This window comes from Rhinolophus hipposideros (assembly GCF_964194185.1).
Source record: "Rhinolophus hipposideros genome assembly, chromosome: 1".
Taxonomy (NCBI): domain Eukaryota; kingdom Metazoa; phylum Chordata; class Mammalia; order Chiroptera; family Rhinolophidae; genus Rhinolophus; species Rhinolophus hipposideros.
The window spans coordinates 99,972,101-99,998,099 of NC_138047.1; the positions used below are offsets into that span (position 1 = coordinate 99,972,101).

The 25,999-nt window shown below is 32.9% G+C and overlaps 1 protein-coding gene across 13 annotated transcripts in view; it reads left to right on the forward strand.

The window, feature by feature from the left end:
• LCORL (ligand dependent nuclear receptor corepressor like) overlaps nt 1-25,999 on the forward strand; it is a 120,063-nt gene that overhangs the window by 44,236 nt on the left and 49,828 nt on the right. For 8 of the 13 annotated variants that reach the window (XM_081045807.1, XM_081045805.1, XM_081045808.1 and 5 more), the window contains 2 exons: nt 1,178-1,257; nt 2,167-2,296. In XM_081045807.1, the coding sequence (XP_080901933.1) occupies nt 1,178-1,257; nt 2,167-2,296 (210 nt within the window). Of the gene's footprint in view, nt 1-1,177; nt 1,258-2,166; nt 2,297-3,721; nt 3,769-25,999 lie in introns of all 13 variants that reach the window. The other 5 variants (XM_081045803.1, XM_081045809.1, XM_081045810.1 and 2 more) reach the window with 2 other exon arrangements.

Below are 25,999 nucleotides of genomic sequence, written 5' to 3' on the forward strand. Positions count from 1 at the left end.
ATCCTGACCTGTATTGATCTGGATTGATTCAAGAGTATCCTAGGGGCTGATTCTAACTAGTTATTTATTTATCACTTCAAAAAAGATAAGCTTATTATGTGTGTAGTTTAGCAGAAACATGTATTAAACTTCATTGTGTATTTCAAAAGTATAAGAGAAGATTACTGTGGACACCAGTGCTTTTCAAATTAGTCCCAGTGTAGCTGTCTCAGATGATCAGTTTTATGACTTGAGATTCTACATATGAATTTATTTGGGAAAGAAAATTGAGGGGAGTTTGAAAAATCACTATACTAAATATAGTTGGGATGGCGATGTTAATACTTTTATAAAATTCCTTCACTATAAAAATTTTTTTTACACAAATACTCTAACTATAGTACGGTAGTTGGATTATAAGGAATATCCTTCTGGAAAAAAAATCCATGTGTTTTGTTGAATAATATAACTTGTTGACTTTTGGAACAAAGCCTTTAAACAATGTAATAAAAATCTGATCTGACTATTTTAGCTATGGGTTTTTACTTTTTTTTCTTGAGCGAGCGTTCCATTTTCTCTCAAATCTGTGGGCTTTTCAGGTACTTTACTCCATTTCTCTGTTTTATGTTGTCTTTCATAACAGCAAAAATAATTTTTGTTAAACTTAGTGGGATGACATTGGTTAGTAAAATTATATAGGTTTCAAGTATACATTTCTATAATATATCATCTATATATTGCTTTGTGTGTTCACCCAGAGTGAAGTTCATCACCATATATTTGATCCCCTTTTCCCTCTTCTGCCACCCCTTCCCCCTAACATAATAAGCAAAATTTATTTCCCCCCCATATCTCTGTTCTGATTTCTTTCATAGTGAAACTAAAAAATTAATAGACAACGATAAATTGGATCTTGCAGAAAACTAGATGATACTTAAAACCCTATTGTTGGAAAATTGATTTATCACCAGTTCATTGTTCTTGCTACTTTGTCCCACAGTAGTGCAAAATTACTCTCCTTACAGCCTTCTATGTGTATTTTTTTTCTAGATGTCATCAGTTTAATTTTAAAGTTAGGCCTTTTCCCCTTATTGTTAGTAGTTAGTTTTTTTATATGAGCCTTTGCTCTGGAGAGTGGTAATTTTATTTGTTTTAATAAAGTTAGTGTATTTAATGAATATTTTTCCCTCTTTTAAAGACTGTGAACCAGAAGAACTGACTGACTGGTCTATGGATGAAAAATGTTCATTTTGTAACCTACAGAGAGAAGCAGTCAGTGTAAGTTTTAGTGCTATGAAATTATTTCTAAACTAATTGCACAATTGTAACACAATTTTTTTAATTGAATTTGTTCTGAAAATTTGTAACTTACAGTAGAATTTAAATACTTGATTTTGGTAATAAGAAGAATATTAAAGTCTTATGTCAGAAGTCTAACATTTAGCTTAACTTGCAAGTGAAAAATCCCAAAACACTCATCCTTTTTGCTTATTTCACATTTCTTTCTTATAGCTCCCTGACTTACGAAGTTCAGTTCAGATGTATTATGTATTTATATAGACAAGGGTGAGCTTGGAGGCCTGGTTTGATCTGAGACCACCCTACGGTCAGATTTCTTAGGAATCAGTAGTTAGGAGGGTAATGTGGCACTACTTTTTAGCTTTTCACTTTCTCTTGAAGTCTTTTAGATATCGTAATTATCTCCTGTGTAAATTATTAAATATCAGTGTCTACTGTAAACGGAATAAACTAGACAAGCAGCATCTTCTTGTATGGTGGGAAGTTCTAATTCTTTACGTACTGTTGTGAGAGGGCTGTGAAGTAATGAGAACTCAAGAACCTGTACCCATTTGGTCAGATTAGTAGGTAAACATATCTGCTTTGTTGTTAATACGCTCATTGCTGGCATGCTGTGTAATAAATTTATTCAGCAACATATTTTATCTGCTTTTCCCCCCTTTTTTTGACTATAGTTTCGCTAAGGAATAAGGCTAATTTGGCCCTCTCTCAGAGCTAAATTTCTTTGTTCCTGACTGCTGTTTCAAATTTTATCTTCTCTATATAATTTGATGTATTTAAAAGGTAGCACAAATGAGCATTTAGAGATTTTGTTTTTGCCATTTTTAATGAGATATCCTACATTTAAATAAAAAGTGATAATTTTATGTTATTTTCTTGTAATTTTAGGATTGTATACCATCTCTTGATTCTTCACAGTCAACACCAACAGAGGAACTATCATCTCAGGGCCAGTCCAACACTGAAAAGATTGAATGCCAAGCAGAAAATTACCTAAATGCACTCTTTCGAAAGAAAGGTAATATGGGTATACTTTTGTCATTTAAAATTTGCAATACATTTCTAAAATGTTTGAGTTTTTCTCACACACGTTTTTTTTAACATGTCAAATTCTGTTTTGTTCTTAATTATTTTTATCTTTATCCTAAGTTTTTTTCATACTTTTAGTGACATTAAAATTCTCAATCACTGTGGAGCTAGTCTTCTATTAGGTATTCCTTTTCACCATTCTATTCTCAGATCTCTCCTTGACTTCTGGTCTTGCTTATTTCATTGCTATTCTCAAGACTTCAAAAATTATTTAGTGTTCAGTAAATGATAGATATATTATGTTGCAAAGCTGTCTTTAGAAATGTAAAAAAATATATCATTTACCAGCCAGGTTGGAGCATATTTGCTGGCTTGTGATTTCAGTATTTGTTTGGTAGCTTGAAAATGCTTACTTGACATTAAAATGTCAGTGTTCTTTTTTGCTTCCTATCAATCTAAACCATTTAAACCTAAACTGTTTAAACCGAATGAGGCTTGTTTCACTGTTACCTTACGCATGTATCAGGCAGAAATAGTTTTTATATCTTAGCTATTGGGGAAAATATAGAACCTCCCATTTTTTTGTTCTTGGCCATTTCTGAAGTAGTAGTTTCTTATTTTTTACCACATAGACCTTTGGAGTAAGTCATGGTGTGGGGGAATGTGGTGTGGGAACAGGGATCATTTTACCTCCCAACTTCCAGAGATTGAGAAAAACAATATTGAATTCTCATCTAGATGTTGACTCTATTTTACTCCTCTTTGGAATTATGTAACATTAGAGATTCTGTTAAATTGTTAACTTTCAGGTTTTTAATCAATAATAATGAAAATAGTCCTCATCTTTAAGAAAGGAGGTGTTTGTTTAGTCTTAAGTATTACGAGTTCTTTTATGTGTTGAAATATGAGAATTTTCTGATTACAAGAATCATTAGTATATTAAAAGACCTAAATGTAAGAACTATTAAATATTTTTTTAAGTGCAAGGGACTGAAAATCTTTTCCTGTTACTGAAGTACTTAGTGTTGAGAAATTGGCAATGTCATTAAATTTTTTCTTCTCAAATTTTTCTATCTGAACCAATATTAAAAATATTTTACATGCTTTCTTTAAGAATGTTATAAAATTAATGTAGAAATAAAAATGATTAATTTTTATTCTGCCAGTATATTTACATTACAAGAGGAATTATGTTATCAGAGTTGTATCTCTAAGAGAACTGGGGGAAATGTACATATTTACATACATGCACACGGTGTTTCATTCATTACCCAGTTTCATTTTCCTTTGAGTAATTTGTAATGATAGCTGGAATTATCAGTAATAATAACCTTTAATTTGTGATAGTATGGAGTTAACCTGTGCTCCATTGTCCTATTAAGGAGTAATCAGTAAAAACTTGGTACTATTTCAGCTGATTCAAGCATCTGGGTCTACAAGAGGTCTCCTACCAATGGTTGGGTGAGTGTTCATGGATATTTAGTGACCTCTCCATTTGGGGATTCCTTGGTTTTCTTCAGAGGATTTTGAAGGATCACAGAGTTTTTAAATGAAAGATTCTTATTAGTATTTTTGCTTTACTTCAGGTCTTATATTTGTTAATTTCTTCATTTGTAGTCTCCATCATAACTTTCCAGATTTAATTAAACAAAAGGATTTTTCTACTTGTATAATTGGCTTTGTTTTTGTTGTTTGTTTTTTAATTTTCTTTGAACAAAATAATTTTAGAGATTTTTCAGTATGGTTTGACTAGGATGAGGCCAGAATAACAATATCTTGTAAATGGTCTTGACTTTTCTATTTGTTTAGTTAGTTCATTCTACTGTTTACTTTGAAATAAAAGACAAGAAAGTGTGTTTTTAAAGACAGGAAATACTTACGAGTCTTTGAGTAGCAAATAAAATGTTGAGAAAGCATCTTGTTGGTGAAGCTTTTATTTGATTCCCGAAAATTTCCCAAACTTGGCCATTTTTAGGAATTCTGGATATTAGTAACATTTAGTGTTACTGATACTTAAATCTGTTACTAGTTTTAGGAACATATGCATGCTGATCATCTTGCCGAAACATAAAGAAATCTTTTAGTATTCTTATTGTAGCTTGCTTATTAGCTTTCATAACTATGGTTTTGTGGCTGGTGATAATAATTATAAGCTATTATTATTGAAAACTCACAATTTAGGTTAATGATGATAATCGATGTGATCAATTATGATTGAGCACTAAACCCTTTACATGCCTTATCTCATTTAATCCAAAAACAGAGTTAAGAGGTAGGTACTCTTGTTAACTTCACAGGCAGAGACAATGAAGTGCAGAGAAATTGTGTCTTTTAGTTCTGTGTGATGGACATTTGAGCCCTCAAGAAGAAATATTAAAAGGTGAAAGGTGTTTTGTATAAGTACTAACTAGATAAACTTAGTACTAAGTAGAAAAACATTCTTTTAAGTACTAGGTAGAAAAACCCTATTCTTTACCACTTGGCAGCCTAGGACTGGAATTACTTTAATTAAATTAGGCAGACGAGAGAGGAAATATGGAACATTTCTCATAGGTTTCCAGTTTTCCTTTATATGAACTATGAGTTTTAGTTATTAGTTCCCTTGTAGTATTTATTTAATGGTAGATCACAGGGAATTTATTACTTAAATACAGTTTGGACGATCCCTTTAGTTGGAAACTAGTCAAAAATACTCTTTCAGGTTAAATAAATAGAATTGGGGAGAAGGGAAATTTTTAATACAGAGATTAACTTTTAACTAATTTTGTATTTTCTTTACTTTAGAAGTTTTTCAGATTGAATTTCTTCTAGAAGTTAACCCTAAAATTATCTAGAATGCTAGAGGAGGATGAAAGCTCCGTAATAGCAGGGACTATTTTGTTAATTGCAGACTCCTTCATTTTTGCAGTGGTGGTGTCTTAATTTTTACCACATAGACCTTTGGAGTAAGTCATGGTGTGGAGCAAGAGGGGATGGGAGGGGAGATTATTTTACCTCCCAACTTCCAGAGATTGAGAAAGACATTATTGAATTCTCATCTGGGTGTTGACCCTTAGTATGTAAAAAGTACTTGTCACATCCTAAGTTTCAGTAAATATTTCTTGGATGAATGAATGAATGAATGAGTACGAAGATAAACTGTCCAGATTATCTTCCAGTTTTTCTGCATACTCAGTGATATTAGTTCTTACATGTTCTAGTTGAAGAAGAAAATTATTTAGCATGTACATGTAGTTTACCTTTCCCTACTTTGTGTTTAAGTTTATTACTGTGTACAGTTGGAATATCAGTTTTTTGTTTAGAAATGTGATAAACAGATATAAATAAAAAATGACTTTTCCAAAGCGGTCCCTATTAGATGTAAACTAAATGATTTTGACTTTTAGCTTCACATCCTCTGATCACCTGAAGCAGTGTGCAGTGTAAGTCACTAGTTACCGATTCAGGAAGATTTTTCATCTTTTGTTTTTAAATTAAAGAAGGCTACTTAATTTGACTAAATTGGACAGAGAGTAAGCACGTAGTAACTGAATGAATCATACTGCTAAATATATAATAACATGAAACCTTCCTTAAAGTGCTTTTTTCCTGCTTTATCTTTTACTCCACACACGTTTAGCATTCATGTAACTATTACGCTGGCCTTTTCTTTTCAAGGACTTTCTTGATATATTTGATGCAGTTAGTTGAAAGCTGCCATTAACCTACCCTTCCCTTCAGTTAATTGATAGTCAGGTTTTATATAAATTTTTCTGAACAGAGGCCCTTTTCCTTTTAAACTCTTGATTTTTAAGCTTTATACTATGGTACTAAGGCATGTAATAAATATTAATACTGCTCACCAACCAGTTGGGTTATGACTGATGATAAAGCATTTGACTTCTTGAAACAGTAGTGTTAATCTTTCGCTTTTCTCTTAATGCAGGCATCCTTAAGTGATTATGCAAATTTGACCTGATTCATTTAGCCCTAAGTGTTTATTATACAAGTGTGCCTTTGTGATACTTTGTGGTCATACATTGAATTTCTCTTCCTTTTGGAACTCTCAGGGAACTGTATGTTAGGTGCCATAAAACAATTCACATACTGGTACTATTACAAACCATATTCAGAGGTGTTTGTGAAAAGATTTTTCTTGTTTTGCCATATATCTGGAGGATATGAATGAAATTCTATTATAAGAACACACTTAAAATTAGAACTGGATTTAAAATTTTTGCAATTCTGGGAAAAATCACCGTTCTGCCTGCAACACCATCCACAGCAGGAATTAAAGGGCAGCTATCAGGTCACTCATCAAAAGGAGATTCTTATCTCCTTTTGTCTTTTTTATTCTTTAATTTGACCCAGTCACCTAACCCTTTGTAAGCACTCAAATTCTTTCTACTATGTCTACAGGAACTTGTGGACTTTGGTCAGCAAAATCCCATATGTCCTCAGTCTTTTCTCTTCATGTTCCTTTTATTTTATTGCTGTAACTGAAACCTATGTATTCTTAAAAGATGCTTTTTAGCCCTCTCCCTTTCTTTCCCTAAAGATGACTTTCCCCGAAGCATATTGAACTTAATAAAACATTTCTGGTCCATGATTAGAGGAGTTCATTCATTTAACCAAGATGCACTAAGCTTCCTTCTACATGCAAGGTATTGTTCCAGTGAACAAAAGACAAAAAAAATCCATGTCCTTACGGACTTTTATGTTCTAGTGAAGGGCGACAGACAATAAAACAAGTAAATTATATTTGTGTTTGAATGTGTGTCCTCATGCACAAATACACACACACGTGCTGGAAAAATACGAATATATATGTCAGTGCTGTGGAAACAAATGGGGAGAGGAGCATAGTGAATGCCAGAGTAAAGGTGGAATCACAATTTTATAAAGAATAGTCAGATGACATTTGAGCAAAAATGTAAAAAGAAATAATAATTACGGTAGCAAACTACAGAAATCTTGGAAATAAGTTTTAAGAGTTAAAAATACCAGTTTTGAAAAATTACATATCAGGCATGTGGTAGGTAATTACTGCTCTTAGTCTTCAGTTTTATAATTTTCCTTTTAAGACCAACCTAAAATTATAGAATTTTAAAGCAGATAGGGGATTTAGAGATTATTTGTCTGTTTTTTTACATACAAAGAAATAACAGTTAAATAACTTGACCAGGGAACATGTATTATAATATAAATAAATAATGAAATAATGTAAGATTATTAATGATTGTCAGCAATAGCAAAATAATCAAAAGGACATTTTAAAAATGTTTAATTAACGGATTATAGAGTTGTCCACCTGAAGTTCGATGGTAAGGAGATGGAGGCTTTCGTTTCTGTTGCTGTTTGGTGGTGAGTAATGTTAAACCATAGTGAGCTGGTGAAATAGTGAGTGGGTGTATTAAATGCCTAAGGTTCATCCAAGTCTGAATGTCTGAACCATCACCTAAAGCCATAGAAAAGGCAATGGGATTTAAAACCAAAACCCAAAAAATGGATGAACTATTTAAGTTCCATTCACTTGCAGTTTTTCAGCTCCTGGTCACTTTCAAGACTTTGCTTGCAGCTTCATTTTTTAATGTGAGGTGTCTTCTCATCTCACTTGTAATAACACATTTTATATGCATGGTCTAAAATTTATTTTAAAGATTTGGTATCAAATATTTGTGACTCCTTTCTTTGCCTGACTAATGATGAGCATCGAGTTGAAAGATTTTCTGTCATAAATTCTTCACTGTGATGTTACCAGTTTTTTTAACTGTCCATTTCATTAAATCCAGCCTCCTTAGCAAGTTGTAATACTTTTTGCTTTACAATCAACATTTCCTTTAACTTCTGGAAAACAAAGAATATGCTACAGTCAACAAAGAATATACAAGGTTCTTTCATAATATGTTCACTGTGTGTTGTAATACTTTTTCCTAATCCTGATTGACTTAGAGTATCGTTTTATAAAAACTCTTTCATAAATCTTACATCTAGAAGGGTCAAATGCATAAGTACCCCACAGCAGATATTTCACACTGAGTGTGAAAAATAAAAATCTGTATCACGTGGGTATCTTTCCAATCTTCTACTTGGTCAGAAAACACCCCATAGAGACCGTGAGTGGGAGATAAATGAATATATTGTCCTTTTAATAGCTCTCAGTTTCTACATATTACCTATACTTTAAAGCATCTATGCAAATAGAGTGTGATTCTGTTTAAAAGATGTTTCATAGTATATAATAATGTTTGAGGATTTAGATCTTAACTGATGTATATACTATACTTGCGGACTGTTGAAGAGATTTTTAAGGATAATTTTGATTCTACAAAATGATTTTTACCTTTCTTTATCAATTTTAAATATTATTTTGTCATATCCCATTAAGAATATTGATTTTAGTAGATTTTGAGCTCCTTGGAAACAAAGAATATCTTAATTTTCATCTTTTCAGTTCCTTATAAGCACTGTTATTTGCTTTTGGAGTAAAGTTTTGGTCAAAGACGTAAGAGCAGAAGACACTCTTCAACAGGTGGTAGATATTTGCCACTTATGAAAAATTAAGTTACGCATTTTAGATATAAAGTGGTGAAAAAAGGAATCTTTAAAAATGATGTTCATGTACACTACATATATGTTTGTGCTGGAATAACATGGCTCAGTTGTCGAACAAGTTTTAGGATATCATATAGCAATATGGTTCAAGAGTTTTGTCACGTGGCCAAGTACATATAGGAGGAGCCTACTCAAAAGATGATGCAAAAGTAGTTACCTAGTCAGCATTCACCTTCTTAGTTACAATATATTCAGGGTGGGTTCTTAAAATTTTGCTCTATGAACTGAAATGTTTGTAAGGTGGGTTTTGTTTTGTTTGTTTATCAAAACTGATGTTTACACATTCATTCAGTTCCCATGCCACAAATTTTGTGTGTTAGATGCTGTGAAAGTAAGGTTTGGTTTTTAAAAACTTCTTGGCAAACCTACATGTCTCAGAGGTCTGCTTTTCTCTGATTTTCTTTTTTTTAATTTCGTATCTTTAAGTTTTCAAGTTCTTCATGGTATTTAAAAAATTTTTAATTAAACTCCACTTACTAGTTTGTATACTTTAAAAATGGTGATTATCACTGTCATCATGTACCTAACAAGAACAGGTTGTTAGATGACTTTAGAGTAACAACTACTGTGGTGGTTCTCCTGCCTACTGCTTTTTAAAGATACACTTTTAAAGCATAAATATACAAACATTGTATTGCCCTTGTAAATAATGCATCTAAAACTCTAATGTAGAATTCTTAAAAATATATTTTCTATTGGTATCCTAGCTATAAAACTTTAAACCTGATTGTAGCCTGACTGCGAATTTAAGACAGCCTAACATACCAAATTAGGTAATATTAGAATCTCAAGATTAGGGCCTTTTAAGGGAAAAAAGAAAACTTTTAATGGTCAAGAAAATTAGCCAAGGACTGAAATATTTCATGTATCCTGAACTGAAATAAAAAGCGAGGGGAGATATGTTTCTGGTCAGCTATTTTTTTTTCAGATGGTAGTTTTCATATATTGTAGTTTTATGGATGATAAACTCTAGTGTAAAAAAACACCTGAGTTATAAGCCAGCCACTGAATCAGTCTACCATCTCAACTCTTATAAAAGGTTGAAGTTCTGGCCTGTCATAATTTTGAGTCTGATATTTTTAGTGTCTTGTCCTCACACAAAGGTCATTTTCTAAATGCAATTTATATAGAAATAGCACTTTGTTAAACATGCTCTAACCCATGAGCTTTCCTCTCTATCTCATTTAATACTATATAGTTAAAATTCTGCTTTAAAGAATTAACTATTCTTTATGGCACTTGAGGACCCTCAGTAGCTGATTAATTCTTTCTGAATTTCTCCTACTAAGATATAAGAAGTCTAGGATTCTAGCAGAGGGTTTGATCAAATACTGTATTTGTGAAATGTGGTAAATTAGTTTTATAAATTATGATCTCAACATTCTTAGCTTACATATAATTATAAACTGTCAGGTGCATACAGTTTACTTTTTGCTATTGGTTAATTGTACATTATACCCATGGCCTGTACAAACTATTTTATAAAGTTTATTGATAAGAACTCATTGATTTGTTAGTATTAAGTAGCAATCATCTCCTGCCTTTCTTCACATGAATTTATATTTTTATGTGTGTGTCTTAAGGAGAACTTAAAGGTGTTTTGAGTGAAGTCTTCAAAAATGTATCCTTAAGCGTAAGCTTTACCATTGAACAGATATGGATTCAGATCTTGCCCCATCATATATCATGTGATTTCGAAAAACTACTTACCCCTTTTGTGACATAGTTTTCTCACATATAGAAGAGGCATAATTGTAGATGCTTATACTCTGTTGTCTACCCTCACCCACCAACAAAAAAACAGTTTTATTAAAACAAGACACTAGTTTAGATTTTAGTGTTTTAATTATTGATAGGTATGCTGTGTGTTCAGTAGGAGCTTCTGGTGGAAAAAAGATTGGCTATAGAGTCAAGCCTACATGTGGTATTTGCTGTTTTTTTCCATTAGGTAGCTATGATATTGGTTAAGTTATTTAACTTAGTGATATTATAGCATTGTGACGATAAATCTAATGTAAATGAAACATCTATCTTAGTGCCATATTGCTTTTGATTCTTTTATCATCTTAAACCTCCTGTATTCTACTCAGGAATGTTGAAATTGAAGGCCAAATGAGCCTCACATACTCCTCCAAGAAATATGTAATCTTTACATTGTATCCTTCCATCCTGGATTGCTAGCTCCTAGAGAGCAGAAAATATATATTCTTTCTCAGTGTCTGTTTTATTAACCCTGAGCAAGTATTAAAGTTATATTAGAATCTCGATAAGTGATTTTTAATAACTTATAATGATGAAAGATAATCTAGGTAGAATATAGTTCTGTGCCTCTAGCTATCCCATTATTTTCTATTTTTATTTATTTTATTTATTTTTTTAAATTTATTAGTTTCAGGTGTACAAGACAAGGTAATACTTAGACGTTCATCATTTATATCCCTCACACTGTGAACCCCCCTCCCCCCATCCACTATCCCTCCGACCTCACACTGAGCCATCACATTATATATATAAAATTATAGTTGGCATTCATTATTGTTTAGCTTCTGGTGTACAATGCCATGATCAGGCATCCACAGTATCCCTGAGGTGATCTCCCAAATAGGACACATGTCCATCGGATACCCAACAAAATTTTTACAACATTATTGAATACGTTCCCCAAATTAATTTTCAAAAAACCCTGAGGCCATCTTGTGGTTACCAGCTGCTTCCTAATCCCTTCACCTTTCCCCTTATCCCCAATCCCCCCCCCCCCGCCCATCTAACAACTCTCGGTTTTTTCTTTGTGTCCCCAAAACTGTTTCTGGTATCCCATTATTTTCTAGATGAACAACTTTTTAAAAAATACTTGTTAATGGTAATTTGTTTGCATTTTATTTAGAGTTTCATTCCATTTAAAATTATTGGTAATAAAGTAAGAAAGCAACATTTGTGAGGGTTTTTCATGATTCAGTAGGCAAGAAAGAGCAATATTAGTCTTGCTAGTTGAGTATAAGCCTCACTTCGCAGTTTACCTTTCTGCCTGTTGCTGTAACAGTTAGATATTCTAAATAATCTTGTCATGCCAGAGAACAGTACATTTAAATCCTATGGTAGTCCATGGTAGTCTTTACCAAACCTAACTTATTTAGAATGGCGTTTTTAACCTTATTTTGGTTTCACTCTATTGTTAAAGCATTAGATTTTCTTTGGTAGGGAGTCTCCTTTTTAATACTTTTACTTTATTTTCCATTTATTCCCAGAGATGCCCCAAGTTAAGCAGATCTAAAATCTTGTCTGGAGGTATTGGTATCTCTCTGAGTGTCACATTGGTTACAGTGGGTATGTTCTACAAACACTGTGCCTCCCCTAGCCACAATTCCCCAGTAATATCCTTTGGACCAATGATGTCTAAGCTCTGTTTAAGGTGGCTGTGATGGAAATAAGGCATTATCGAAAGAAACAACTACTTCATTGGGTCAGAGATTGATACTGCTTAATAGCAAGTGCCATAGCTACTGAGGAGACAGAAAAAAGACAGCCTATCATGGGAAATGTCTCGGCATTCCAAATGATTTCTAGTCAGATTTTTGAAACATCTAGCTTAGTGCCATATTATTGGCACCTACGACACACATTATTGTGTAGAGAGATTTGAGCATAGAGATAATGTAGATACAGTAACTTGCCTGACTGCATCCCTGTAAGAGGAAAATGGTTTACTTCTCTTGCTCAGTATTGTAATGTTTCGTATCTCTAGAGTAGCAGTTAGGCCAGCTGAAAGACTTGTGCCATTCTTATTCATCTGTTCTGACCCTGGCTTGCATGGCAGAATATAAAAGTAGATTGTATAAGAAGTGGAAGCTGGATGAAGCAGGATGTGAGTGGAATGTCTGGTACGTAGAATGATTATTGTATTGGCAGTCTGTAGTTATAGTGGTTATCAAGTGATTCGTAATGGATATTCTTTTGTAAAAATTAGTTTAAATACAGTTGTGATTTATTTTTCTGAAAATATTCCGAAACCTCTGAATCTTTACTACCTCACTTTGCTTAGCACGGTCTTCTCTGTCTGACCTTCTCTCTTGTTCTACTTCACAATTGTAAGAAATGAAGCAATGGATCTAGTCTTTTATTGTTGTAGTTTACAAATAACATATGCTGTTTTGCTGCTATAATTTGTATGATTTTGTTTTATCAAGTTTCTCTTTAATTTTACTTCCTAGCTCAAGGGTTCTTACCCTAGGATACTCCCCAACAAGTTCATGGGTAGGATTTTCTTGGGTCCATGAACTTAAGTGGGGTAAAAAAATGACATCTTTATTTTCATTAATCCCTAGCTGAAATTTAACATTTCCTTCAAATATAAATGTTAACAAACACCAGTAGTATTAGTAATACCTGTTCTAACAATAAATATCATAGGTATTTTCATATTATATCATATAATATGAAATAATTTCATATATCTTACATTATTCATATTCTCACTGCTTTGAAATTACGGTAGATATTAGACTTACTACTAGATTTTATATTTTAACGTTTTAAGGGAAAAGCATATCTCAATTAAAAATATTTTTGACAATTATATTTCAATACAGTTGATTTCTTTTGTAATTCTATATATTTGTGCATTGAAAACATGATTCTGAAAAGGAGCCCATGGTTTTCACCACACTGCCAAAGGAGTCTTTGCACAAAAAGGGATAAGAATCCTCTCTACCCCCTTTTCTATTTGATCTTCATGCTGTCCTCAGAATGTTATACCTGAACGACATACAGTTGTATATTTATGTACATATATGCTTCTCCCCATCTCACCCTCTCTCCTGGCTTCAACACTTAACCTGTGTGATAACCCACAGCCTCTCTCTGAGTTCCATACTATTTTCTAGACATCTCCACAAGTATATTACGGGAAGAATTTTAAGTTCAGCGAATCTAAGCTAAACTTATTTTCCTTTATAAATGTTCTTTTTCCACCTATGTTCTCCATTAATTAATGCCATTGCCATCTTCCCACTCACACAGGATTAAAATGCAAGAATCATTTTTTATTTTTTTGTTCTTACTACCAGCTTTGAAGAGTTATTAATAAGTCACTAGAGATTATTAATAAAGGCTGCTATGAATGTTCTCACACTTTTTGGACATCTCCTTTCATTTCTGTTACGAAAATCCATAGAATTACTGGGTCACAGTGTCAATGTGTATTTAAAATATGTCAGAAACTGCCCAAACTGCAGCCCATTCTACAAAATCTATCATTTCACAGACTCAGTAGAAATGCATGACTGTTCTAGTTGCTCCAGCTACCTGTCAGCAAATACTGTTACCAGTTTTTGCTACAACCTAATTCTAGTACATGTGAAATGGTATCTCATTTGCTTTACACTGTATTTCCCTGATAACTAATATATTGAGTACTTTTTCAGGTTTTTCCAGGCAGTTTCTATATCTGTTTTAAAGGATCTGTTCAAGTCATTTGCTCATTTTTAATTGTGTTGTTAGCTTTTTATTGTTGATTTGTGCATGTTCTTTTTAAATTTTGCAAACAAGTTCTTTATCGGATCGTTAGGAATGTTTTGTGTTTGTGGGTAGTGCTTTAACCTTGTTTAAGTACCTTTAGACTTCCTAATTCTTTCAGCCTTGTGGAGTTGAAGGTTTTGACATCCTCCGTGTGGTAGCTAAACAAACTAGATGCATAGACGAAACGAAGACTAATAACTAAGAAAATAAAAAGGGATCAAGCAAAGTTGAGAGAGGCTTGGTAACTTTACTTTTATGAGGTGAGCTTTACAAACTGTTGTACGTGTGTATATTAAATGTTTTATAAAACAAATTAAGCTTTAAACATATTTACAAAGTGAAATAAAATTGTATTCCCAAGATCATTATTAGATCTATAAAAAGTATTCATTTGTGATATCTAGGGAGTCCAGTTAGAGGGCTGGAAATTTGAAATTGTAAGATTAAAATATTTTTTCAGTTCTGCCACATAAAAACATAAAAATATACAACCTCATTCAAAGATGATATTAAAATTCTAAATAATGTGGCAGATTTATAAATGTAAGGCCCAGGTCAAATGACTTCTGTCTGCCTCGATGTTAGAAATAAACCAGATTTTGTTCCACTTTCTCACTCTTTTTATTGGAGAAATGTGTAGCTGGGCTTATCCATTATTAATTGATAATTAATGTAATGACTTAGGAATTTCTTTTTTCTTTTGGAATTTCCTTTTTATGTGGCTTAGCTATATCTCTTAATTATGGGGGCAAGAGTGTGTGCTGCTGTTTGTCTTCTGGTATTCCAAGTGTCATACTTAACATTTTTTCCTGGAAAATGATAGGAAAAGAAGAAATCTAATCCATAAGATTTTCTAGTTTTTGCTTCTATCACAAGAAATTTGGAGGAAAGTAAGGATGGAATCATTAATGAAAATCAGTTATTTTTTTAATCTCAGAGATTCAGTTAGCCGTGTTCTTCTTACATTCTGTTCTTACAAATATTTTTAAAAGTTAGATATAGTAATACTACTCTATACTGATGAATTATTTTTTTCTGATAATATAGTGCAGTAGTTGCAGAGGGTAACTTGTTTATTAATAGACCTTCCTTTTTTGATGTGTTTTGTTTTTTTTCCAGTTGTTTGGTATAGTATGGATGCTAGAGCATGTTTTGTTGAAATTCAGCAGTAGAAGAGTGTTACAGAATGCTGGGGAAACAGTTACAATAGAATGTTGACAAAATGTGTCTGAAAATTTTAAAATGATTAGAATGTTATCCCAGAGCATTGGTAAAGAATGGGGACGAGGGATAGAGAACCAACCTAAAATGAGGATGCATACCTTTGAATTGTTCAGGTAGATTGAAAGGACGTCGGATATAAGTCATTCTTTGACCCTACATGTAAATTGTATGTGATTATAAAGCTTATATAATGAATTCTGAAATTGTTACAAAATAATGTAAACTGACACATACATACTGATCATGTTGGTTTATGATATGTATTTGTTGAATTTAATCTGTATATTTCTGCTTGTGGTAATTGAGAACCTTCTGTAATTTTGGATGTGAAGGGAGGTTTGGAGTTGAGGGGAAACTGGAATCTTCTTTTCTAATTAAACTAAGTTATTATCCCACCCTTACTGCGCAAATAGAGATGTTTTATTCATAGGACTCCTGAGACTTGGTGGGGGTAAAATTAGAAACATACAAAGAGGAAAGGGGTGGATCAAGTTTTTCTTCATTTTCTTATAAAATACAGGTCTTCCTCTTTATTTGAACTCTCATTATCTGAACTCAGGAATTGAATAAATTCAGATAAATTTTCAAATAAATTTCTTCTTATTGAAAACTCGGGAATCAAATAGATTCAGATACTGCAATATCCCTTGCAACTTGAACTTGTTCTTCAAATTATGTGAATTCAAGAACCAAGTAAATTTGAATAAGGAGTAATACTTGTACCACTGTTTTTGTAAGTAAGACCACATAGTCTGGTAGAAACAGTACCATCTGGGAGATAGCAAACTGGTGTTCTAAGCTCTGTCACTATCTCTGCCTTGATCTTTCTGGGTTTTTGTTTCCTTTTCTGTAAAATTACAAGGTTGGATGAGGTTCTGTCCCTCAGCCTGGTATATCCTGAAGTCTAGTGGTCCTGAAAGCTGGTAGAAGTCCGGAAGCTGTTTTTACATTTCAGAGAGCCAAAAAAGTCGTATGTCTACTTGCAGTAATACTATAAACCAAACAAAACATTTCTTTGTATTTGGTTCAGATTGCTGTTTCTTCATAAAATTTGCTTGACAAAACAACTTACCTCTTATTTGGCATGTCTTTGCATTAAATTTAATAAGGAATTAAGTTATAAAAGATTGGGAATCTCTGTGCTATGAATATTACCTAATACGGTGTATTTCCCAAGGTGTAAGTGACCATAATTTACTCTTACAAATTTAAATTTAATTAATTAATACATTTATTTCTGGACAAGTCAGAAATCCATCAATAGCCATATTTTTGTATTACTTAGTAATGTGAAGTAGGCTTTCAGGGAGCTCACTTCCAATATTGGTTTTCAGTTATTGTGTACCTAGACTTCATTTCATTGTTTCTGTTGTTCCACAACTACAGTTAAACTGTGTTCTAAAAATTTGCTGATTAATTCATTTGGAACTCTGAGTAGTACTTTTTCTTGGAACTAAATGTTAAATAGTAATTCTCCAGTATACAGAAGTCTATGATGGTAATTAAAGGTTAATATACTTGTTTATATTGCTACAAGGTACAAGTTAATATACTTGTTTATATTGCTACTTCAGCTGTACGCTGCCATCCTTGATAATATTTTTTCTGAGACTTGAATTCTAAATTTGGAAAAAGAAGGATACATTTTACTCTTCTCTCTAGATACTTCTTTGAGTCCCTCTTCTGCCCCTTCTTCGCTACCCCCACCAAAGTGTCAGTATATAGTATTTGGTTTTCATTAATGGGTAAAAGTATGTAATGTCCAGGTACCTGTATAATAAGATCACTTTAAAGTGATACAAATTAAGAATATGGGGGAAGAGATTGTTTTCTATAAGTTAGGGCTACCTTATTTGTTCTCTATAAAATTGCATGCATATTTAGTATGTCAGTTTGAATGCCAGTGGGTGGATAAGCGATAGTTGGTGGATGGGTATTAACATGTTTTCACCCTCTGTTTTTTAGAAAGACATAATATTTTTTTTGTCCCAGCTTGAAAAGGATGCAAGTTTTTAAATGCCTTGATGCCACATGCACTGAATGCTTTTAGCCTATGGAGAAAGACAATTTACTAATCAGATGTTTTGCTCACTGGTAGCCTAGAAGTGTCAAATGGATGTGCTTAGTAGTTGTTAAAATGTGAGTTGGAATTTGGTTTTTAAATAGCTTAATATAGTGCCGTTTTTATTTACCCATAATGTACAATGATTGTTGCTCCATAATCTGCTTTCCTAGATTTCCATGATTATTTGCCTACTTATGGAATGAAATAATTTGCATCTAAATTTAGTTGTCTGTAACACATCTTTTTTTTCCAAAAGCGTCATCTCATTCATTAATGAATAAATACAATCTCAAACCATGTGTCCACATCAAGACTAAGCATTATGAATAGTACAATGCATCTTGTAAATTCTTATTCTAACGGATCTCTGGTGCCATCTACTGAATAGTTTTTTAAAGGAAGAAAAGTAAGTGAAATCAAATGAATTTTTCACTTAATCTGTTTTTTGTTTTGTTTTTTGAATTAATAGCTTATTTTTTATGAGCTTTAGGTTTACAGAAACATTGAGCAGAAAGAACAGAGCATTTCCATGCAGTCATCTTTCCCCCTCAGTTATGCCTATTAATATCTTTCAGTGGTTTGTTACATCTGTTACGCTGTTGATACATTATTAAATAAAGCTCACAGTTTACCGTTAAGTTCCCTCTGTTTGCTGTACAGTTGTGTGAGTTTTACGAAATATACCATTTGATATATCTACCATTACAGAGTTATACACAAAAGTTTCACTGCTCTAAAAATCCCCTGTACTTGACCTATTCATCTATTCAGCCCTTGCCCCAACCTGTGTCAAACACTGATCTTTTAATGTCTCCATAGTTGTGCTTTGTTCCAGAATGTCATATATTTGGAACCATACAGTATGGCCTTTTTAGATTCGCTTCTGTCCCTTAGCAATATGCATTTAAGGTTCCTCTATGTCTTTTTGTAGCTTGATAGCTCATTTTTTAATTATTACTGAGTAATATCCCATGCTCTGGATATACCAGTTTGTTTATCCATTCATTTATTGAAGGACATCATGGTTGCCTCCAATTTTTAACGATTATAAATAAAGCTGCTATAAGTATTCACAGGTTCATGTATGGACCTACGTTTTCAACTCATTTGGGCAAATATCTAGGAGTGCAATTCCTGGATCTTGTGCTAAGACTGTTGAGCTTTTCATTCTTGACAGAGTCTTTCACGAACCAGAATTTTTTTTAAGTTTTAATGTAGTCCATCTTTTTTTTTTTTTCATGCATCATGCTTTGTTGTTTTATTTAAAAAGTCATTGTCAAATCCAAGGTCACCAAGATTTTCTGCTATGTTATCGTCTAGTGGTTTTATAGTTGTGTTTTACATTTAGGTATATGATCTATTTGGAGTTCATTATTGTAAAAGGGGTAAGGCCTGTGTCTAAGTCATTTCTTTACATGTAGTTGTCCAGTTATTCTAAAACCGTTTGTTGAAATAACTGTCCTTTCTCCATTTTGATTATCCCTTGTACCTTTATCAAAGATAGGTTGACCTTATGAGGTGTGATCAAACAATACAGTGAATGTTTAAATAAAAAATTTATTACAGTAAAAGATGCATTGCCATTAATCCCCTTTAAAATACTCCCCCTCACTTCGAACACACTTCATTCTTCACACTTTCTGAAGCAGTTCTGGAAGTCCTCTTTCGTGTCTTTAGTTGTGCTGTCATGGCTGCCTCAATGTCCTGAATCGTTTTGACTTTTGGAAAGAGCCAGAAGTCTCACGGTGCCAGATCCAGTGAATAAGGTGGATGAGGACACACCGTAATGTTTTTATTTGACAGAAATTGCCATATACCAGAAGCGATGTGTGACATGGAGCATTGTCATGGAGGATGATTTACAACACACCTTAAAACACATCTTCTCTCCACCATAGCTCACACCCGACTGTACCAAACAAGTTGAAACTTGTCAGACACTATTAATAAGGTTCAGTGCACCACTTCCTGTATTGAAGATCCCTTCCTTTCCATTGGATGCCACTCGGCAGCAGCATTCACCATATTTTGTGATCACAACAGAACGGCTCCATGTCACACATTGCTTCTGGTATGGCAATTTCTGTCAAATAAAAACATTACGGTGTGTCCACATCCACCTTATTCATTGGATCTGGCACCGTACAACTTCTGGTTTTCCTCAAAGTCAAAGTGACCATGAAAGGTAAATATTTTGAATTGATTCAGGACATCGAGGCAGCCATGACAGCGCAACTAAAGATATTCAAGAAAGAGGACTTGCAGAACTGCTTCAAAAAGTGACAAGAACGATGGGATAAGTGTGTTCAAAGCGAGGGAAAGTACTTTGAAGGGGATTAATGGCAATATGGCTTTCATGGTAATAAATTTTTTTATTTAAACATTCACCATATTGTTTGATCATACTTCGTATACTTTATTCTCATGTGTACATGGAACATTCACACAAAAATTTATATACTAAGTCAAGATGAAATCCTAAACAAATTCCTTAAAGTGGAAACAATACAAAAAAAAACAAAACATTTTTTTTCATCAAAATGCAATAAAGATAGAAATGAGTAACAAACAAACAAAAAAAATTAAGTCTTGTCCACCTGCAATGTAAACGTTATTTTAAACAACTTTAGTGTGAAAGGGAAGAAAACAAAATTGTAGAATTTCTAAAACATATTAATAATGAAAATGCTTATCTCTTAATAATCTACGGAATACAATTAAAACAGTGATTAGAAAAATAATCAGTCTTTAATATTTTATTAACAAATAAAGAGTGAGAATCAAATTCTTATTTTAAAAAAAGCACCTAGAGAAAAACACACACAAAGTAAATCAAAATAAAGAACAAAGAAAGAAATAATGAAGATTAAAACAAAAATTAATGAGATGGAAGAAAAATATTAGGACTAAAAAACTGAATACAAAAAATTGCTTGTTCATTGAAATAGTCAACAAAACAGATAAACCACTGGTTAACCAATTGGCCAGGAACAGGGCAGGGTAGTGCAAAGGGAGAAAGCTCAAATATACAAGATAGAACAAGGAGGAAATAACCATTGAAACAGAATTTTAAAAGTCATAAGATTGTATTTTGTACAACATAGATGAAATAATTACATAGGAAAATCCAGTTTACCGAAATTGTCTCTGAAAGAAAAAGTTTAATCTGGCCTTTTTTTAAGAAGTAGAAAAAAGTTTTAAGGAAAGTCAACAGAAGCACCTAGCCCAGAAGATGTAAAAGTTAGATTTTACCAAACCTTCTGAAATCAGCTAATTTCAATGCTCTGTAAATTTTTCCAGAAATGAAAAAAGAAAGTTCCCAAGTTATTTTTCATATGAGTATGATATTTATTGATCTAGACAAAAATCTTATATAGTTCATACACAGCTACAGAACAATCTCACATCAATATGAAAATATCAAACAGAATTCTACAGTACAGTAAGAAAATAATACATCATGATCAAGTGAGAATTGTTCCAGGATTGCAAAATTGTTGTTTTAGGAAATCCGTTAATGTAATCCACCTTTTAATGTAAGGAGGAACAAAAAAAATGCAGTTCATCTCCACTGAAGCTAGAAAGACCCTCGACAAAATTCAACACATGTTCCTGGTAAAAATAGTCTATAAAAAAAAAAGGAATTGATACATGTTTCTTTAATGTGATAAAACATATATACCCTAGTTTCAAATACAGCATAATACTTAATATGGCAACACAAGCAGCATTCTCACTAAAATTAGAACAATACAGGATTGTCCTCTGTCTACACTATTTAACATTGTGTTGGAGGTTTGAGCTTGTGCAATTAGACAAGAGAAAACGGTTTAGATTCATAAGAATTGGAAAAGGAGAAATACGACTAGTTCTCATTGCAAATGATAATAGAAAACCAAGAGCTTTGATAATAAAACTAATTCAAACAGTGAAAGAAATCAGTGAAGTATCAAGATATAAAATAAGCAATCAATGATTTTCATGTACACGTAATCAGATGATATAATGCCATTTACAATAGTAAAAACAAAGACAGCTCAAGTCACACTGCATCCTTCTTGCAGTGTGTGAGCCAGACAAAGTCCCTGCCCACTGCTCTCTAGTACTTGAATCTCTTCACCTTTGAGATGCCTGAGACTGTTGTCTTCCAGGCAGAAATTGCACAGCTCATGTCTCATCAATACCTTCCATTCCAACAAGGAAATTTTCTTTCGGGAATTGATTGGTAATATACTTCTGATGCTTTGAATAAGATGTGCCATGAACGTCAATAATCCTACTTTTTAGAATTTATCTGGAGGTACTTGTTTAACATGAAAATAGATATGCACGAAATTATTCACTGCAATATTTATAATAGCAAAATATTATAAATCAATTACATGCCCACCCTTTGGAGACAGGTTGACTAGTCTGTGATAGAAACATAAAAAGGATTACCATGGAATAAAGAACATCTCTATGAACTGATAAGAGTGATTCCTTTGCTGTATATTTTTAAGTGAAAAAAGCAAGAAGAAAAAAGTATATATATGTATATATATACATACATGTACATATATGTATATATATGTGTATATATATATATACACCTATCTGTAGTATGTTAACTTTTAAGAAAGAAGAGGAAAGAAGAATATACTGTTTCTCCAAAAATAAGACCTATCCGGATAGTCAGCTCTAATGCGTCTTTTAGAGCAAAAATTAATATAAGACCTGGTCTTATTTTACTATCAGACTGGGTCTTTAATATAATATAAAATATAATACTGGGTCTTATATTAATTTTTGCTCCAAAAGACGTATTAGATCTGATTGTCTGGCTAGTTCTTATTTTCAGGAAAACATGGTATGAATCTATTTCCTTATTTTTACACAAAAAAACACAAAAGGATAAACTAGAAACTAATGAAATTGGTTGCTTTGGGAGTGGTGGAAAAATAAAGAAAAATAAGTGGTACTTCTCAGAGTCTTACATGGTTTTGACTTATGGAACATTTTAATTTAAAAAATTTTAATGAAATTAAATCAATAAGGATGGGGGAGTGAACCCTGTGCTTGATTACAAACAAAACAAATGAACCTAAACTGTATATCATATTGATAATACAGAACACAGAAAAAATTAATTCAAATAACTACCAGTATTCTGTATTCTTAGTATTCTCAGTAGGATATATTTTAAAGTTAAACATTTTTCATTAGTGGTATTGGTTTATTAATTCTGAGAGTTTTTACTATCAGAGAAGGGAATAAAAATATGGAATGGAAGAAGAAAAAGAGCCCTGTGGTATTAGAGGTATCAATATGAACTTATTTAAATACGTGTGTGTGTGTGTGTGTGTGTGTGTGTGTGTGAGAGAGAGAGAGACAGAGACAGAGACAGAGAGACAGAGACAGAGAGAGTTGGTGGGGAGTGAGCAGCATCTATGAGCTTTGCCTGCTATAAGATTCTAGAAGCAATGCCACTAACAGCAATGACCATACTTAGCATCCAGACCTTGATGTATAAATAGCAATCTCTACATGAAAGAAAAGTAGGATGTTTGGAATATGGATTAATCCCAAGTAAGGGACGGAAAAGTAGGAAGTGGACATGGAATATCTCTTTATGTGCACCAAAATAGGAAGTTCTCAAAAACAAGACCAATATGAAGGGGTTTCCCCTGGCTAAATTTGGAAAAACTTATTCATGAAAACAAATAATGATGGCACATATAATTGAATAACAAGAAACAACCCATGAGTTCATAGTGATAAAAACAAAAAACAAAACAATGACAACAACAACAAAAAGATGGTGAGGGTCACAGAAAAGAAAGCATTTCTTTTTTAAGTATACTAGTATAAAACTAGAATGATGAATAGAATTACAGACTTAACATTTTTACACCCACTAGTGTAACAACTGATTCTGGCAGGAATCAGCTATTGCTAAAACCATTGAACAAATAAAAGATTTGAGTGGAACAGGATAATCACATGAAAGTAACACTCCCAGATTACTGACTACAAAGAAGAAAAGATAACTTGACAATGGAGGTATTTGTTGGATGCCGCCTTAAGGCAAGTGGTCAACAGCATCACTAATATTGGGCCCAAATGATCCGATACACCAACGGGCATGCCACCTGTGTGTGATTTTTGTCAAAAATGATTCACCGAAACCTAAATCATGAGAAATGGAACTCAAATTGTGGGACATGCTACAAAATAAATGGCAAGAAAGTCAAGAGAAGGCAAGAGAAAAGACCAGGGACATATGATATGATCCTTGATTGTATCCTGAGATTGTGGAGGGGAAAGCTGTAAAAACATAATTGGGAAAGTTAGGGACTTTATTGTTTGTGTTAGCTTTCTTAAAAAAGATAATGGCATTATAGTTATGTATGGTAATGTCCTTGTTTTTTTATTACTCAAGTACTTAGGGTTAAAGCTTCATGATATCTGCAACTTTTAAATGCTTCACCTATAAATAACCTGTGTGAGTGTATACAAATCAAATGACAAAGTATGAACAGTTGTTGACTATAGAGATAAAATACTGTAGAAGTGCATTGAAGTGCATTGTATTCTTCTTTCAACTTTTCTGTAGATAAAAAGTTTTAGAAATGAAATATTTGGTGGAAAAATAAAAGGCAAAGGCAAGAACCGTATGCCATAAAGGGTTCCATATGACTTTGCTTTCCTTTTTATCTTTCATTGTATCATTGTCTGCATTAATATGATACTTGTCATTAAATGATGTCAGTGTATGTCAGAGTTCTTTATGTACTGTAAAGTGTTGTGTCAGTGTTAATTGTTGTTAATATAGCCGTCAAGCATGTAGAGAAGGGGAATGGAGATGGGAAAAGGGAAGATAACAAAAATGCCACCATACTGGCCTTTAACATTGTTTTGTGGGATTAGTGACTTACATTTTTCACATTGACCATCTCATAATTGATACAACCCGAACAAATATTCTTAGATTGATTCCAAGAGCAGCTATCCCTCTTCAGTAAATAATAGTATCACATGCTACCTATCAGTGTGGGAGAATGCTAAATAAATGTGTGAATACAAAGAAGTTGGAATCAGTTGGTCCCTGGTAATTCACATCTCTCTCATATGTAAAATACTTATATGTAAAATATAAGACCTCCAAAAAACCCTCCCAAAGCCTTATTACAGTATCATCTCAAAGTCTGCACTCTTGTTATCTAACTCAGATGAGGTTTCCTTCACTACGGCACGTCAGGTACTGTTCCCAGTGGTGGGGCAAGCATAGAAAAACCACTGTAAACATTCTTGTTCAGAAACCGGGGGGAAGTGGAATGCACACAAGTGTTCCGTAGCAATTGTGAAATCCAACTGGGCAAGTATTGGAAGTTCCTTGATTAGATTTTAAGGCCTAGGAATAATTCTTTTTGGCTTCTTAATCTGTCCCTTGGGCCTAGGTTCTACTCTGAGTTATTTTTCCCTTCTATTTTTCTTTTATTTGAGCTATAATCCACATACTTCAGAATATACTTTTTAAAAGTATACAATTCAGTGGTTTTTAGTATACTCATTCATCAGCTTTGCAACCATCATTGCTGATTCTAGAACATTTTCATCACCCTAAAAAAGAAACACATTAATAGATTAGCACTCACTTCTCATCCTTTTCTTACCCTCCTCCAGGCGCTGGCAACCACTGATCTACTTTCTGTCTCTATAGATTTGCCTGTTTTAGACATTTCATGTAAATGCAATCATACAATCTGCAGCCTTCATTTAGTGTAATGTTTTTGAGGTTCATCCTTGTAGCACACATCAGTTCTTCATTCCTTTTTATGACTGAATAATACTGTCGTATGGATATACCACCTTGTAGTTATACATTCATCAGTTCATTTTAATTATTTCTACTTTTTGGCTATTATCAATAATGCTGCTATGAACATTCATGCATACCTTTTTGTTTGGACACATGTTTTCAGTTTTTCTTGGTATATATTAATACCTAGGAGTGGAATTTGTTGGATCTTATAGTAATTCTATGTTTACATTTTTGAAGAACTGCCATTGTGTTTTCCAAAGTGGCTAAACCGTTTTGCATTCCCACCAGGAGTGTATGCGTATAAGGGCACAAATTTCTCCACATCTTCACTAGCACTTGTTCTCTGCATTTCTTATCACGTAAGAACCAAATAGAAATTCTGGAGTTGAAAAGTACCCTAACAAAAATGCAAAATTCGCTAGATGGATAGAAGAGCAGATTGCAGCTGGCAGAAAAAAAGAATGTGAAATGGCATCTTATTGCAATTTTGA